General features: G+C 39.8%; 1 protein-coding gene across 17 annotated transcripts in view; it reads left to right on the top strand.

The window, feature by feature from the left end:
• Positions 1–17,401, top strand: part of MICAL3 (microtubule associated monooxygenase, calponin and LIM domain containing 3) — a 182,415-nt gene that overhangs the window by 125,906 nt on the left and 39,108 nt on the right. For 13 of the 17 annotated variants that reach the window (XM_080600102.1, XM_080600104.1, XM_080600103.1 and 10 more), the window contains 3 exons: positions 5,445–5,640; positions 10,318–10,574; positions 14,961–15,098. In XM_080600102.1, the coding sequence (XP_080456228.1) occupies positions 5,445–5,640; positions 10,318–10,574; positions 14,961–15,098 (591 nt within the window). Of the gene's footprint in view, positions 1–5,444; positions 5,641–10,317; positions 10,575–11,692; positions 11,783–14,960; positions 15,099–17,107; positions 17,171–17,401 lie in introns of all 17 variants that reach the window. The other 4 variants (XM_080600094.1, XM_080600098.1, XM_080600099.1 and 1 more) reach the window with 3 other exon arrangements.

Here is a 17,401-nt window from a genome sequence, read left to right as displayed (position 1 = left end):
AGGATTGAAAACAAGCAGGTAAAGCGTTTCAGACTATTATAAAAGCACAAGATTTGAGAAATCCAGAATGAAGATTATCCTGAGATATGTATTAATTCATTCCCTCTTTTGCATGTGTTTCTCAGTAGATTCTTTTATTTGTGTTGCTGTGCCTCCCTGAGGCCCCATCTGAATCTGTGCAAAATACTAAATCCACACTTCACAAGACATGACATTTACCTTGGAGAGCTTGCAGTCTTATCAGATTTGACTAAGAAAATGAAGTGCAGAGGTACCGCATGATTAATGAAAAACAAGTTCTAGTACAATGACACAGAAATGATTTAGGCAAAAGCAGGTAGTTTCCCTTGGGGGGAAAATTAATTGTTCTTAGATTCCAGTTTTGTCCTATGTCTTCAGCAAGTGTTATGTCAGGGAGTAATCCTGGCAAGATTTCATCTGGTTCATGAGAATAATCTGTAGCTTGTATAGAAATCTGGGGAAAAATAGAGATGGGCTACTCTTGCAAGAGGAGATTCTCAGACCTTCCTGTAGTCTCCAAAGTTGCTGAAATCAGGACGGAGAAAAGGACACATGTGGGAAGGCAAGGAGCAGTTCAGTGTAGGAATGTTATCTCTGATCATACGACTTTCTTTACAGGAGGCAGGCCGTGTCAAGGCTGAGAATAATTAAAGGACTCTGGCAGCTTTCACGCAACAGCTAAGCAGACCGTCCTGTTAGGAAAAACAGTTCCATTTGGATGATCTATGTAGTGTTCGTGGCCCATTGCTCTTCCAAAGTAAAGAATCAGATTTTAAAATGTATCCTATTTTGGATGTTGTTTGTGGATTTTTAACTGATCTGTTGGTTGCATGAGAAACTGCTCTTGGCTTTCAGGTAGCTAACCCCCCCTAGCTAATAACATAGCATTTTTCTGGCACATGTAGCCTCATCAGCCCCTTTTCTCTCAGTTGTGACTGATTTCAGGCTTTTGGCTCTGGGCCCAAATGTACTGACAAGGTGGAATGTCAGATAATGGATAATGAACATACTCTGCAGCTATTTCCCACTGGCAAGCTATAAAATAGCCTGGGGAATACAAGATGACAATTTGAAAGAGGGACCTTTCCTCTCCAGAGGAACATTAAAAAGCAAAGCTTTAGCAGCTACAAGAACTGCATTGAAATAGACTTTGCCCATGCATACAGCACCATATATACTTAGAAGAAATAAGTGTAGGACATCCACAAATTTCCCTATGCCAATTTATTTTTATTTTTTTTTTTGGTAGCTTCAAATGAATTGACTCTATAGCATGATGTGGAGAAATTGTTCATCATTTTGTAATGTTAACTAAACCTATATCTCCTGCTTAATTTTGTCCCTTAGCTAGGTTTGCGAACTGTAATGCTTTCCTTCTGATAGTTGACGACTTCATGGTGCAGGCAGTTGGCTATCGGTAGCATTTCTCCTGTTTCACATTTGGTAGCAAGTTTGACAGTGGCTTTGCAACTAGCCAGATGAGCCTTCAAGGCATCTTTTAGAAACAAAACCAAGTCTTGTGTACGAAGTGCGTTCACATAGACCAAACTTCTACAGATCCCTTGCTGATGTTGGTAATCAATTGAGCTTCTGGATTATGTTCTCAATGTAGAGCTGGTTTATGTGCAAAGTAAGGTGCAGGCGTGTGACCAATCCTGTATCTGAAGTGTGTAGATACATAAATTAATTTGAAAATTGCTGGGAATTTTCTTCTTACTTTGTTGGTGTTTTGAGACAGAGAGCCCTTACCAAGCTTACGGGATATCCTGGCTTGACCACATCCTTTTACCTTTAAGTTTAGGTAGATTTTTCATATTTTCAAATTTTTAACAGTTTTATTGATTCATTTGCCCAAACTTAACTGTTTATACTGTGGCAGAATTGGTTTGATTCTCTTTGTACATGTTATACTGATACAGGGTCTTCATGATTAGAAGGTTAATGATAACTTGTTTTTATTGAATAACATGCCTGAAAGATTATATATGCTGGTGAAATGCATATAAGCAGATGTCAGCTTGATTTTCAGTCCTTTTTTACCTTAGAGTTATTGCTACTGGTCTTTGTCCCCAGCCCAGGCAGTGAAACAAGCATCTCTTTTTTTTTTTCTTTTTTTTTTCCAATACTCCATTCATGTGATTTAATTATATGAACATGATATTATATATTTTACTTTTCCTTGAAAAGGCTGACCAAAAACAAACAAAACAGACACACACAAAAAAAAGCTTAAGATTGTTAAAAAAAACATAGGACTGAAATAATGTCAGGCAAAAAAAAAAAAAAGTCTAATTCTTCTCATTTTCATCCTTTTTTTTGGCTTGTGAACATTCCAGCTATGTTGGGGTATGCATCAGAAGAGAACAAGTTAAAAACAGTCTGTGAAAAGATATTTCTATGGAAATAGCTGAGCCTAGCTGAGTGCTGTGTTGTGTAGAAAGAGTTCCAAGTAGAAAAACTCTCGTTTTATGATGATTTGGTGAATTCTTTCTGTGTTTTCCTTCACCTTGATGTTCTTCCATTACCCAGAGTCCTTGGTTTTTCCAAGTCAGCCAGAACTGGCAGAACAATATTCCAGGTCAGCTCCCCTGTTACTGTGAACTCAGGGCTGGGGAATGTAACACAGATTACAAAAATAGATTTGGCTGAGGTGGTATCACCATCTAGAGAGAATGAAATGAAATGTGAATCCCAGCTGAGGAGGCAGTTCAGTTCCACTAAACTTTGAAAGGACTAATACAACATAAGGCTTAGCAGCAGGAAACGGTAGAGACCATTGTGTGCCTGGAAATGGAAGATAATGCTCCCTCCTTCCACCTGAGCAAGCTGCGGTTTGTACCATAAATAACCCCGGTAGTTACAGCCAGGGGCACAGCAGCCATTTGCCCACATCATAGAAAGGTTCAAGCAAGAGGGAAAAGCACTCCTGGCAGTTGTCTCCATGAGATTTTATCTTTCTTGAGAGGGATTGGAAATTAACATCACTAATTATGGCAAGGCCATAATTAGTGTGAGAGACTGAGATGTTACTGGGTGAATAATTGTCCTGAATAAGGGCTGTCACGGGAATAAACTGATAAACTACAAAGAACAGAGAAAGAAAACAGAAGTTGTCTTGGAGGTCAAAACATGTGAGGATAAAATAAATGTTGCCAAAGCTCGTGCTGGGTTCGAATTTGTATAGAAGAGGAAAACAAGCAGCTGTATTCTTTAAGTATGTAAGTAAAAGCAAGATGAGGAAAACCAGAAGTGGGTCCACAGAGGATGAGTCTGAGATTAAATGCAGTTTCAGGTACAGCCAGGAAAGCAAGTGGATATTTGGCCTCCAATTTCAGTTGGGAGGGTGGCATTGAATGTGGGAGCAAAAGATGTTAGTGTATACATAGCAAGGTTTGGAAATGGAAATTAACCCAATGAAGCTGGAAGCAAAATTTAAATATTACTATACTATATGTGTGGAAGTAAAATGAGACCAAATAATCTTTGTTTCAGAAAACTGTAAAAACTGTACAGTGAAATTGTGAGCTTTTTGGTAGCAATTTATGTTTAAATCAGGCTATCCTGATGCACCCTGACTATCAAATTCAGGGTAATGCTATGTGACTGCTGGGTGACAGAAGTATGATGTGCATATAAAAAATAAAAAAATAAAAGGATGAAAGGTGATCTGAACAAGTACAGATCTGTTAATCTAAACAATAGATAAAACACCTTCTTTGAGGGGAATAAATAAGGACTGCTAGTTCTGCAAGTGAAGTCTTTTGACCTCGTGAAGGTATGTGGCATAAAATGTGACATGGATTCACCAAAGACTGTGCCAGACTAGCCTGACAGCTGTTACTGATGAAGTAACTGATTACCTCCATGAGGGAAATGCAGTGCATCCAAAAATTGGACTTCAGTAAAGTACCTGAAAGCTGGCACATGGAAATAATTATTTAAGCTGGGTAAAATGTGGGGGTTATACATGAAGCGTCAAGTAGCTGAGGAGCTGGCGTAGATGAGAGTTTAGAGGTTTTATTCAAAACTGAATTAATGGAGTTGGGTAACACCCACAGACTATGGAGTTTCAAAAAATTGATCTGAGGACTGATCTTTGTATTGCTTTTGCTAAGGTTACTAGCCAAAAAGGAAAAATCTGCTAATGAAGTTCATTGCTGAGGCAACATTTCAAGCCCTCATCAATGCAGAGGAGGATAGGCATGTCATACACTGAGAGCTGCATAATGTTGTGGACTGTAGTATTAAAAATAGAAATGTAATAGTAGAAAGTACCAGGTCATGCACCAAGGAAGTGATTTGGCTACCAGCAAGGTGCTTATCAGTTGAAAGCAGAGAAGGAGAAAGATCTGAATATCAGTCAATAAACAAAAGCCACCAGTATTATGTGGCATATAAATAGGCAAATGTGTTCTCAGGGTGTACCAGATGAGAGATTTCTGGCAGGGCTGTATGTTACACTGATAAGACCTCATCTGGAAAGCTGTGTACAATTCTGATCACGCAGGTTCTGGAAAGATTAATCCAAACAGGGACAGGTGCAGAGACCTAGGGGGTGATCAGTGCACTGAAGAGCTTATCTCATGAGAGGAATGCTCGGTTTGTTTAGCGTAGCAAAACAGAAGCTAGGAAAGATTAGGCTCTGTAAATAGTAAGCTGTGTAAGGGTAAACAGTGGCTTGCTGTTTAAGCTAAAATACTAGAATTTTAAAAAGAGATAGATGAATGCAGGTTAGAATTTAATTAATTGAGTGCTACGGTGAATGAAGCTTCTGTATACTTTTCTCCAAATATCTGATGCACATGCCCTTGCAATTCTCTGGGACTCATGATGTTCGTGCTTGCGAACATCTCATCTACTTTTTTCCCTGTGGTTCATTTCATCTCAAACTCTGATTAAAAAATAAATAAATTCAAATCCAAAAAAAGTTTGAAAACTCACTCCAAATGGGACTTTTTCATCCCCTCCCTCTCAGCATCTTTAAGTATTAGTGATGCTTGCTCTCTAACTATGTAGCTCACCTACCTGGCTTGACCAGTAACAGTTTTGACATCATGCAGCAGGCTTGCCCCCTGGCATTCCTACTTGGTCTCAGAGAATACATCCAGCCTGTGGCCAGGCCTTCCCCAGTATTTATGATGTAGGCTCCAGCGCAGTTAAAACATCCTTATTTCTTCTCTCATCGAGGACATTTAACATTCTTTCCAGCATCTGTTAGCCAAAAACACTAAGATTCCCTTTTGCAGTCTGGCTCCCCAACAGGTTCTGCCAGTAGTGGTGAACAGGATAATGGCATAAGGTATTCTCTTGCTTTATTTACCTCCCTCTGCCTCAAGCCCCATTTCTCCCAATTGCTCAATTTCCTTAAAAAATTACAGTCCTGACTGTTGCATTTATTGTTTATTCACTGACTTATTCTTTAGGTTCTAATGTAAATGGGCTGGAAGAGCCCAGCCTCGCTAAGCGGTTGCGTGGCACGCCTGAGCGAATTGAGCTGGAGAATTACCGACTGTCACTGCAGCGGGAAGAAGAACTGGAAGAGGTTCCTGAAGAGACGCTAGCAGAGCATAACCTGAGCAGTGTGCTGGACAAAGGAACAGAAGAGGATGTGCCCAGCAGGTTAGTACACAGTGACCATAAGCTTTCTTATAACCGTCCCAACATACTCTTGCCTATTGTTCCCTTAGCTTCTTTTGTTTTTGTTTTTCACATATTGTTTGCCAGGTTGCTCTTCCTAAAGTTCTTTGAAAGTATTTCATGTATGTACACAAATATTTTACGTTGTAGTTTCTGTTCTTCTAAATAATTTACTACCATTCTTAGAAGATAACTATAGTACCATAATGCCATGGATAACTATAGTACCATAATACTTCAGTCCTAAGTAGTTCAGTCCTAAGTTGGAAAGAAATTTTAAATTTTATTTATTTATTTATTTTGAAAATTATATTAAAGACAAATGAGTCTTTTGAGCAAGCAGAACACAGGTTCAAATGGGAGTGGGTTCCAAAGTTAACTTTTCTTGTCTATTTTGCATCACAATTTAATAACATTTTTAGTTCAAAGACTCAAGCTTGACACACTGAGCATTGTAATCCTGACTGACTGCTGATGCAAAGCCTAACAGACCGTAGTTTGAAGCAGTACTTTTGCCTGTTGAAAAGTATATTGCACCTTTACAAATTTTCCTTTATCTACGAAGGGATGTGTAAAAACATTAGGATCCAAGTATTTGCAAATAGAGCTGATGGAAATAGGTGCTGCAAGAATCAGTGAGAAAGAATATTTGATGAAGAATGCTTCTGAACTTTATAATTAATCTCATACTTTTGAATTCTTAGTCTCTTAATAATGGTTTCTAATCATCTACTTTTCTTTGTAGCAATAACAACCCTTATCCTTTCAGCTTTCAGTCTGCCCAGTAGTCTTCTTGAAGTAAACTCAGATAAGCCTGTAACAGCATTAGAGCCTACAAACATATTCAGTGTATGCATTACCTACAGGAATAGGGCTGTATAAGAAATTCTTTACATTTATGCATGTGAAATTGAACTGAATTGAATTAGTGTAGTGAAGAATGCTGCTATGTTCATTAAAATGTTTACAGGATTTAGGTTGAACAGAATCTGTCATTTATATATCTTTTAAGGTAAATTTGAAGGGGCAGCATCTGAAGGCTAACTACTAATAGCCTGAACTCTGACACTCTTGACAGCATGTAGATTTGGATGCATGAAGATGTAGCTCAATGGGACCTTCTGGGCCTGGGAACTGCTAATAACTTGTACAGCAGTTTTCTCCAAAACTTAAATAATACTCTTCGGTTAATTTCTTAACATAGCAATTTCTTTAGAATATGCTATTTTGACATAGTTTACACAATTGGGAACTGGAAGTGTCTGGTTGAATAATCATGGGACTATTTAATGGGAAATGCAAACTCTGCTTGCCTTACTCATCCCTCCTTTAGCTCCCAGCTCAGGCCTAGGACTTAAATCAGTTGTGACAGTTTAGGCATTAATAATATTGTGAGGTTCATGGTCCTTTATGTTTATAGCTCTAAACCAAAATTCAGTAGTATGATGCCCTATTATTATTGGTCATGATTTCAGTAAATCAAAACGCTGTAGGCCTGGTCAGTGAATGGCAGAAAATTTCCAAAGGAGAAGAGAGAGTTAAAAAAGTGGAACTTTGGTATTTTCAGATACGAAGCTCTTGGTCATTTCCAAGAGTTGTTTTGTAGAACTGTGGAAAGAATACCTACACCATTAGGTTCGGTAGCTTAATTTCCTCACATAAGCTGCTATCTTTAACTGTCTTTGTATATGTTCATCTTCATAACTTGAATTGAACTAGGTATTTCTGTCTGTAATAGACTGAATTATTAGATTTTGCTTGTGCAAAGCAGTGTTTAGTGGGCAATTCACACTCTATTATAGAAAGGAAGGAGAAAAGTTACTAAATTGCCTGTCAGTTTGTCTTGGAAAAAAATCTGTCCCAAATCCAAACGCAGCAAGCAATTTACTTACAGCATTGATAAAGCTGTGTGGGCAAACATCAAAGAGAGAATTTTCTAGATGATATAGTTATCTGTTATCTTCTGTTCAGCTGTATCCAGTCCTTGATATTTCACAGAAAGACCAGAAAACAAAGGGAAAAAGTCTCACCACTTTTTCAGCAACAAAAGAAAAAAAAAATCCCTGTAACAAGCCAACCAAAGCCCTGATTTGATCATCTTCACTGTCTCGGTGCAGAACTGCAGGGTTAGGAGCAGGCTGAGGAAATGCAGGACTTTTTGTTCCCTCCGTGTCTTATGGAGCAATGGATTGGGCTTCAGGGTTCACCTAGGTATGAACTCCAAATCAGACTCTGCATTGGGTACCCAGCTTCCCTACACACATACATGCATGTACACATGGGCGTACACATTGCAGAGAAATTTTACAGAAAGTAGTATTCAAAGGATATCTTTTCAAAAGAGAATTAATCTTGCTTAGGCATCAACTCCTCAAGAGGAAAAATAGTTTAAGCAACCAAACTCTGACTACACAGCATTTGAGAAAACCCTCTAAGTGCCTTCATTGGCTTTAACTTGCAGTAACTTTCAGAATGTCATCTGCAGTTTTGGTTTAATCCTCTGTTACAGCGACCTTTCAAAAAAGAGTGGTAGGACAGCTCATGCTGTATGGCAAAGGAATAGAAGAGGTTCGTTTCCAATTTAGGTTCCTTCCCTCAGCACTACATCTGTGTAGGAACATCTCTTTAAAGAGGTATTCAACTGGTTATCCAAATTCCATAAAGTAACCAAAGTTAGTCTTTGATCGCTGCTTTATAGAAGGGAAAAAAAAAAGTGTCAGCTGTTGAATTATTTCTTGTGGCAGAAAATCACCACGCTGAAAGGAATGCCCACTATACCACGCCACCTCGCTGCTGCCTCTGAGCTTCTCATTTCTCAGTATTTGAAGGTCAAACAAAAAGCAGGTTATAAATAAAAGCCAAAGAAGGTAAAGTGAGCTATGTGGTAAAGAATGTATGTCGTCAATATTACATGAGATAAGCGGGCTGGCTGAAGAGCAGCAACTTGTCCCATTCAGCAGTCATGGCAACAGTTGGACTAGCAGTAAACCTTATTGACAGCACATGAAAAAGCTAGCATGCAGCACCTGTCAGGTTTATTTCCATACTAAAGGGTAGGAAAGCGTGCTGCTAGTCGGGGAGGAGGGAGAGAGGGAACATCACTTTTTATCTTTGTGAGCATATCTGTGTAAAGCCTTTGGAAAATGCTCCAGTGTCCTGGAATATACACCAAGTCCATGGCATGCAACAGCATTTGTATTCAGTTTTTACCGTGGCCTGATAAAAATAAGTATTCAATTTATGCTGTGAAAATGTGGGTTATAACTTGAACATTTCTCTTTTGTCAAAATCATGTTATATATGTGCAGAACCATGAGGAGAATTGAAGAGCCAATGGACATAAGTACACGACAATCAGAAAATGAAAAGAAGTGTTTTCCTTATTAACATCTCTGTCAAAAACAGTCTCTCATTCTAACAGATTAATAGAATTATATGAACATTATATATTCATGTAGTGGTAGAGTAATTTGATTTTCTGAGCCCGGATATGTTTATTTGCAATACAAAAGAAAGGGCGCTGCTGTGTATCATTTTTTGTAAAGTGTCGGTTTGTCACATAATGACTTCTTATGTAATAAAAACCTTGTGTATGGGAAACAACTACAACAACTGTACAAGTTATATTAAATATATTTTATTTTTTATCCAACTGTTGTTCTAATAAATGCAGTTCTTTTTTGACAATGATCTATTATGGAAAACAAAGAAAGAGTACCTTTTCACCCTGCAGATGCATTCTCTGAATGTGGTATGGTTCACATTCATTTTCCAGTGACAAATGCAACCATCTTTCTTCCCAGTATCTCTAGGTAGTCCAGAATGTAAGAGTGAGCTAGTTTAAATGTCATTGTGTAGACAGTTACATTTCTTGTCCCTGCTACTTATACAGAGAAACTGCTAGAATTAAACAGAGATGTCTAATAAGCACTAATGATTTATTGTTTTGCATGTTTTAGACTTTCCTGTGCAAATAATAAGCTCAATATTGTAATTATCCTTTTACTGCTTCCTATAGTTTCTTACCACTATGTACACTGTATACTTAAGTGAATGCATACAGTGATTCTGTCTGTGATGTAGAAAAGTGAGGAATTTTGCATTTTTTTTCTCCTGTTTTCCTTAGCTCATATGCTGTAGTGCTTGGCACCTGGTAGTTGTGTTGTGATCTTTCTACTCCTGAAGCCTCTTGTGGTTGTCCCCAGCAAGTGCCAAAAACATCTTAGCTATCCAAAATGCTAGAAGAAGCTGCCATTATCAAAATATGTGACCTTCTACATTATGACACTGCCAAGCACTCTTGCACCAGTCTATCCAAAGCAATGTGGTATTAGGAAAGTCACTTCTTTCTACGATATTCAAGTATGGTCACGCCTGTAACAATTAATACTGCACAAGTATTTGGACATGGCTTTACAAGCACTTTTATGCTGCTTCACCCTGTTTAAAAAAAAAGCAGGGCAAGGATCATACTACAGGCCACAGATTGTGCTGTCACTAAAATGCCTATGAAATATTGAAAGCAGAAAATTAAGTATTGTGGTTTGCATTGTATGTTTTGGACTTCTGTTTATTGTAATGACTTGTGAGTGAGTGATCTAAGACTGATCTAGGAAACATTTACTACTTGTTTCTTTTTCTTTTTTTAAACCCTTACAGTAGTTCAGAGTCTGAGATGGAGGAGGAAGATGAAGATGAAGATGAACTGCTGCTGCCTCAGCAACCTCCTTCAGACTTGGGTGGTGTGCCATGGAAAGAGGCTGTGCGCATCCATGCCCTCCTGAAGGGAAAGAGTGAAGAAGAGATTGAAGCTGAGGAGAATCATGAGATTGAGTACAAAGAAGAGGAGGAGGAGGAGGAGGACGATGAGGAGTATGAAGAGGAGGAAGAGGAGGAAGAGGAAGAGTCTAGTGAAGGTTAGACAGATTGATTTGTCCTTTCTTTCTGCTAGACAGCAGGGAAAACTGAACTGCATATCTGCCATGCAGAATAAGAAAGATTTGCCTTGGAAAACTTCTCCTTTCACTTTTTTATTACTTTCTTTTTTGAGGGAGTTATTGTCAAGGGAAGCTTTGGTTTGGTCATTCTGGATACAGAAGATCTTTCCCCACAGGGCAGCTGCAGCACTAGTACCAACACAGTATGCTTCCCATATACCCTGCCAATATGGAAAACTCACGGCTTTCTGACAATGTGTTGCTTTATTGTTATTTATTATTATTATTGGGAATTGGATTTGAACAGGCCTTTTGTTATTTGGCAGCAAGAAGTAGAAGCAGTGTGGAGGCAGTGTTTTCAGTGCTGTGGGGTGCTTCACTCAGGGTGGTGCCCTAGCTGACAGTAGGGCATGCCTGAAGAAGCTGCTTTTAGCTCTCCCTAGAGCTTTTAGTTCTCCTCTCCTCCTTGAGAAGTCAGGGAGTTCAGGGGATTCTCATTTTCACTCTGAGGGATTTCTGTGGAATATCTTAGGGAAAGACTCCTTCCCCTGTGTGTTTGTCTCAGTCATCAAAATGCAAAGTTTGTGCTAAGAATAGACATTCTCAGTGTTTCACCACCATTCCAATTTTCTTACTGATCTTGTCTTTGTCTTTATACTTACATTTCCCTTTTGTGAAGACTAGTAGACTCCAAAGAGCTTCTTCACAAAGGTCTTTGGCTGCCTGCTGCAAGCAGAGGGCCTGTTATTTTGGGTCTTAGTGCCAGTTTTGTTCATGAGCTCAACAGGCTTTTTGGCTATTTTTTCAACATAGGAGCTGTGAAAGTCGAGACTGCTTTTTAAGTACGGTAACATGCATGTTTAGTCTGGTAAATCTTGGTGTTCTCAAGATGATGTTTTTTCTGCTGAGCAGCGTTCCTGCCATACAGCAGGAATAAAGAAGGGGTCTTGGGGAATTTCCAGACAGTCTGTCTTTCTGATGCTGTCCTTTCTCTGTTTCTTTCTGTCTTCCTCTCTCTCTCTCTCTCACCATTGCTTGTGTGTGTACACACGTGTGTCTGGTGCGATGTTACGGATGTGTGGTTCCCTCTGCTGTAGAGGGGGAGTATTGCCCTTGGGAGAGAGAGCTGCAGCAAGGTCTCTGGCTTCAACGTCTCTCAAATGAAGAGGACACGGGTACATTTAAAGGTACCCGTATATCATTTCCACTTCCATTTCCCCTAAGCAGGGGAAACTATTTTAAAGAGCAGGTCCCACATGAGAAGATTCCGTGTGTTATGTAATTGCATTACCAGCCTTCTAAAAACTGATTTGATAGCTGTTGTTACCTTCATCTCCTGATCAAAGTGCCATATATCAGGTCTGACCTTGCCACTGCTTTTAGGAGAAAGATAAAGTTTCCTGGTATTTCAGGATATCTAGAAAATCTGGACAATTGGTTAGTGTAATGAGCATGAACAGTGACCCCCACATATTTAGGAGTTCCAGATTTGGTCCATACACGCAGACTAATTGTACCTGTGTAATAGGTCAGACAAATAGGACACATCAGAAGTACTGCTATTAGATTGCCTGTGTGAGCAAACTTGCATTTTTTGTTATTGTCCTTTGTGAATATGTGTCTGTGGGGAGAGTCTGTTGGGGAAGCTAATCAAACTGTGGAGATCCCTCAGATTTTTCAGTCATAAAATGGGCATTAAATGAACCCGACATTCCTATCTAACTAGCTGTGTTATTTTCCATAAAGCATTTTGTTTCAGTTTATTTCTGATGGTTAGGTGTTTGTTTTTTTTTTTTTGTTTTAAGCACTTGGTTCTAATAGTTGTTTAATCCCTTAGTCCCTCAATGTGGTTCATTAGAGCCAGAATACATAGGAGGAAAATGCAAGTGCCTTCCTGCAGGTAAGAGGGCATACCCAGTCGTCAAATTGCCTATTTTGCAACATGCGGTTGTAAAAACAGTAGCTTAGCTTCTGACTTTTTTTTTCCCAAGGGGAAAAAAAAATGAAATGAGATTTTTTGTTTGTTTGTTTGTTTTTTTTATCCAATTTAACTTTTCGGGTGGTAAGTATGAGAAGTATTAGTAAGATGGCTAAAGAGCATAAATGAAGAAGTTTCCCCTGTTGTAGCTGCTAGTGTTCTCTAGACATGGCTTCCAGGGCTTTGATTTGTGGGTGGCTTCTCGTTCCACTGAAAGTTAACCATTGAGACTGACCACTTCTTAGGAAGCGCTGGTAGGTGCCACAGAGGAACTGGAGGGGAAAGCTACCTTTCCAAATGTAAGTGGAATTAACGCCCAGCATCCTGTAAAGCTTAGCCAGCAGTTTTCAGGGAGGGCTAGACAGCTGTCATTTGAAATTCTCAAGCATTTAGATCTCAACGAAATGTTACGTTTGCCTGTCAGCCAAGGAGCAGTCCTTCACAGTTGGCTGTGCTGTTTAAGCTGCTATTTATTTACTGGAAAGGGTGAAAAGGACCTATATCCTAACCAGGACAGGCCTGGGCCTCTGTCCGGAGACTTGCAGGGTAACCGATGGTGCGTATGTTACACTGATCTAAATCCCAGAGAAATCCATTTAAAAACATACAGATCATGTGGGACCTGCTCTTTTCTAGCCTTGCTGAGTGACTATATACTTCTCAGCCATTGCTGGCAAACTTAAACCTTTTAACACAAAATTTTGTGTGGCAATGCAAATGCTAACTCTACTCATCTTGGGGCCTGCATGCGAGTGCTTTGGTATGCAGTGAGAAAAGCCCAGACTCCTGTCCCTGCAAGATGTCCAGTAGCTCTGGTTAGACCGTGCGGTTATGCTGATTGATAAGAAACTCTCTGATGAGGTAACAGAGACATAAAAATGCTAAATACTTGGCTAAATTGTGAATCCTGTTATGCATCTGAGTTTGTGTGTCTGAACCCTTTTCCTCTTCAATGACCAGCTGGCGGTTCTGTCCTTCCTGCAGTTCCTTCTGCCTGTTTTTTTTTCTGCAGTTTTAATGGCAAATGTCACACACAGTCATTCCTGAAGCAGAAGTCCCAAACAGTTTGCCATGACTGAGGAAAACATGGCCAGGAGAGAGGACCTTCATTAAAACCAGACAGCAGAAAATGATGAGTGCAGCCTCTAAATGATGCTAATTCTTTTTGTTTCCTTCAAACACTAGTCCAGCATATGAAAATCTAATTGCTTTTGAAGCTTTGAACTGCTGAAAAAGCGTTTTGCCCTACACAGTGGTAATCCGTGTGTTTTGAAAATTGACTTACTGCTTTATAAATTAAGTGGGCATTTTACTTTTCAGGAGGAGTCATTTGCTTTTGAAGATCACTCCTGCAGGTGCTGAACACTTTGTCTCCTGTAGAATGAGTTATTTTAATATGGTAAATAAAACCTGAGCTATAGTCCCGGAACAGACAGCAATAGAGACAGGGTCTATCAATATACTCACCTCAGGTTAGATGCTCCCAGCATGGACATTCTGCAGCAGTTAAGCAATATGCTTATCAGTTGCTTTAGTGATGTGCCTGTTGTTCGCTTTGACTATCCGTATGTATCTGAGCTTTGTGTAGGCAGGTAACTGAGGAATAATGCAATGTCTTTTAAACAAATTCAGTTTTGCAACAGGAAGTCCCTTCAGGGGAGGTGGAGGTGCTGTTAAGTTATAATGAAAATGGCAATATTCTTCAGAAAAAAAAATGTACCCTTTGAACAGGCCATTTTGTGCAAATTAGCAGGAGTGCACAAAGTGCTGTTTTAAACATGAAAGTCTGTGCCCATGTGTGCACATGCACATATACACACAAATGCAACTCTGAGATTCATCATGTAATTTAATTCACAAGGAGATATTTACCCAGCATAGAAAGGAATACTTAACCTGATTGTAGGGCATGAAAGACTTTTTGTTTTGGTGAATCAAACTACTGGTTGTTTTGCCTTTAAAAGCAAGATCTCTTTGGCAATAATCATGAAGAATAGGCTGAAGGGGCTGGAAATTTCTACTAAACTGGTATTTACATATCACATATCTGTTGGACACCCAGAGAATGTCCTTCATTTCAGCGAAGCTGCTTGCAATAGAGATAATCTACAATGAATTTTTTAGTAGCATCTCTTTGCCTCTGGAATGGCATTATTCAGCTTTGATGGGGAGTCTGAGGAGCGCTGTGTTAGTGTATGTGTGCACACAATGCTGAACTTTTTCTGCCTGTCTTGAAAACTGTCTTAGCCAGTAATATTATCTTTTCTTCTTTTCTTATTTCCTTTCCTATGATGTGTTACCTTTCCTATCCACTGTTGTCCCATGTTTTCCTCCCTGTCCTCCATGCCACCCTGCCCATATTCTGGTATGCCATGTCCTCCTGGTAGCTGGAAACCTTAGGCTGCAGCAGATTGTAAATCCGGTTGATCCTCTGGAGATCCTGGCAGATGTGCACTGGACACACATCCGTGAAAAAGAGGAGGAGGAAAAAATGGTGCCAACCTCAAAGTCCTCCACCTCCAGAGGTAATCTTCCCCTGTTCCACGCCATCCGTTCCTAGATCACAGTTGCAGCTGCGTAGCTCTGTTGCTTCTGTGCCCTTGAAGAGCAGCATACTTCAGCAGGGGCAGCCATGATCCAAAGGAGCTACTTTCTGAAATTACACTTGGTTAAACATTTTGCTTTTCAGGTCAGTGCCCACTTAAAATGACTGCTTCCTCAGCTCTTTGGTGGTGGTGACTTTCTCTGACCTGTTTGTGTGCCTGCTTTGACTGTATAGAATTCTTCCTCACTGTACACAAGATTTGGTAGTAATCAGACCACGGTAACTGACTTTAGGGGTAGGTGCCAAGTGCTTTTTGTGGCAGTGAGGACTATGCCTCTTTTATGGAAAGTTAAAAGATAATGTTACATACATAATGCAGCAAAGATTGAACAGGGTCGGCTTCTTTATTGGGCCTGTTTCTCCACTGCTGGTTGTCAAATTGTGTAACTTCATCTGGCGTTATTGGGGAATGATGGAGTTCAAAGGGCTTGCATATCTGACCACTGGTTGTTTTGACTTCCTGTATTTAAGATTTGACAGTATACCTATTTTGCCAACAGTCTAGCCATTTTATAAACGCCTTGTCAGTCTCTACAGTCCTTGTTCTAGACTATATTACAGTGTGTCTTAAGGTAAGTATTTTAGGTCCTTTACCTATGCAGAACGTAAGCTTAGTAAAAGTTAATGATGCTGTCACTGGGTGGTGGTCTTCTATCGAAGTCTATAACCATTGTGTCAGAATTGTAGGGGGAATAAGTATATTATGAGAAGGGGTGTCTTCCACAGAAAATGTTCATGATTTATCTGTATTACAGAAGCCTAGGGCTTCACCTCATCCTGACTGATCACATTCCACTCCAGTTAATCATCTTTTCCTCATAATTCTAGATGGCTTTTGTGTATTTAAATCATGGTCCAACTTGATACACAGTTCCAGTTCAGGTCAGCTAGGCTTACAGTTGCAGTTTGCACTGGGATTTTCTGGTGTGAAATTAGCTCCCTACAAGTGAGAAGTAGGCTGTGTTCCACTGCCTGTAACATTCAATATTCCTCAAGTACTTGCTTAATGTTTAAGAACACTAAGTAAAAGAAAATGTTAACACAGTTTCATAAGCTTACTGCAATTGAGGTTGCTTTAGCTTCTGCTTGAGGGTCTGTGACCCGATAGTTTCTGAGTTCTTTCTTTTAGTTTACGTTTTATAATTCCTGTTTTTCCATAGTGTATTGGTACAGCTGTGCCGGCAAACTAGAGGAAAACCTGTGTTGATCCTTCCAAATTGATTTTGTCACCTTTCCAGCTTCTTTTGGGAAGCAAAGCAATATTTTCTTCTCTTCCCCTCAAACTAGGCCAAGCTAGGAAAATCCTGATCCATAGATCAGCTGCTTCAATTACACTCTTAACACAGTGCAGGTATGCGCAGGCGTATCAGCAGTTTGTTTTTTAAAAGGAGCATTGCAAATAAGCATTTTTGGACACGCTTTTAAGTTTTCAATCTGAGTTCAGTAGACAAATTTGTTCCTGGCTGAGCTGTGATACGAGGTGTTTGGAGAGTTTATCAGAGTAGCAGTGGTGGTGAGGTTTGATCTGAAAGTTTAGGACAGCATGGCAGGACAGAGAAGCCCCTTGCACTCTGCATTAGGTGCTCCTCATCGTCTGCTGGCATTCAAACCCCGGCAGCTCAGCTCCATCTGTTAGTTTCCTTTCTGTACAAAGTTTCAAGTGCAGCACAGCAGCGGTGACACGCTAGTCAGATGCTGCATTTTTTTCACTATGCCACTTTTATTTACTCTAACATATCAGATCCTAAAGGAAGATTTGGCCCTTGTTATCTCAATTTAAATCCCAAGCCTGGAATTGATTGTTTAACATCTCATGTGTTTTGTTCCTGTATTTGCTGCTGAAAAATCTCCCTTTGTCACTCTTCTGTTTCAGACACTTACTGATGGTCTAATTTTGATTTCTTACAATTTATTGTTTTTTAAATTCAGCATCCGACCTTCCCTCCGTACGCCATGAGGCGGTACAGGCGTGGCTGGAGACGGTCCCTGGAGGTAGTTTGGTGATGTTCTATGTATTCCAATGCACAATAACCCTGCCCGTCTCTTCTCCATGCCTTCAGCAGCTGAGCTGGTACTTTAACCCTGGACTTACGGCCCTGTCGCTACTGCATGACTGGAAGTGGAGGGAGGGAGGGAGGCGGAGTGTGCATGCACGCCTTGCTCAGACAGTCCATTCTTGCATGAACTCGACGTTTGTTGTAACCCTTCTGAAGGCAGGCCAAA

The sequence above is a fragment of the Anser brachyrhynchus genome, assembly GCF_964034855.1.
Source record: "Anser brachyrhynchus genome assembly, chromosome: 1".
Classification (NCBI taxonomy): Eukaryota; Metazoa; Chordata; class Aves; order Anseriformes; family Anatidae; genus Anser; species Anser brachyrhynchus.
Note: the sequence above shows the minus strand (reverse complement) of the source record. Positions and strands in the feature narration are given on the sequence as shown.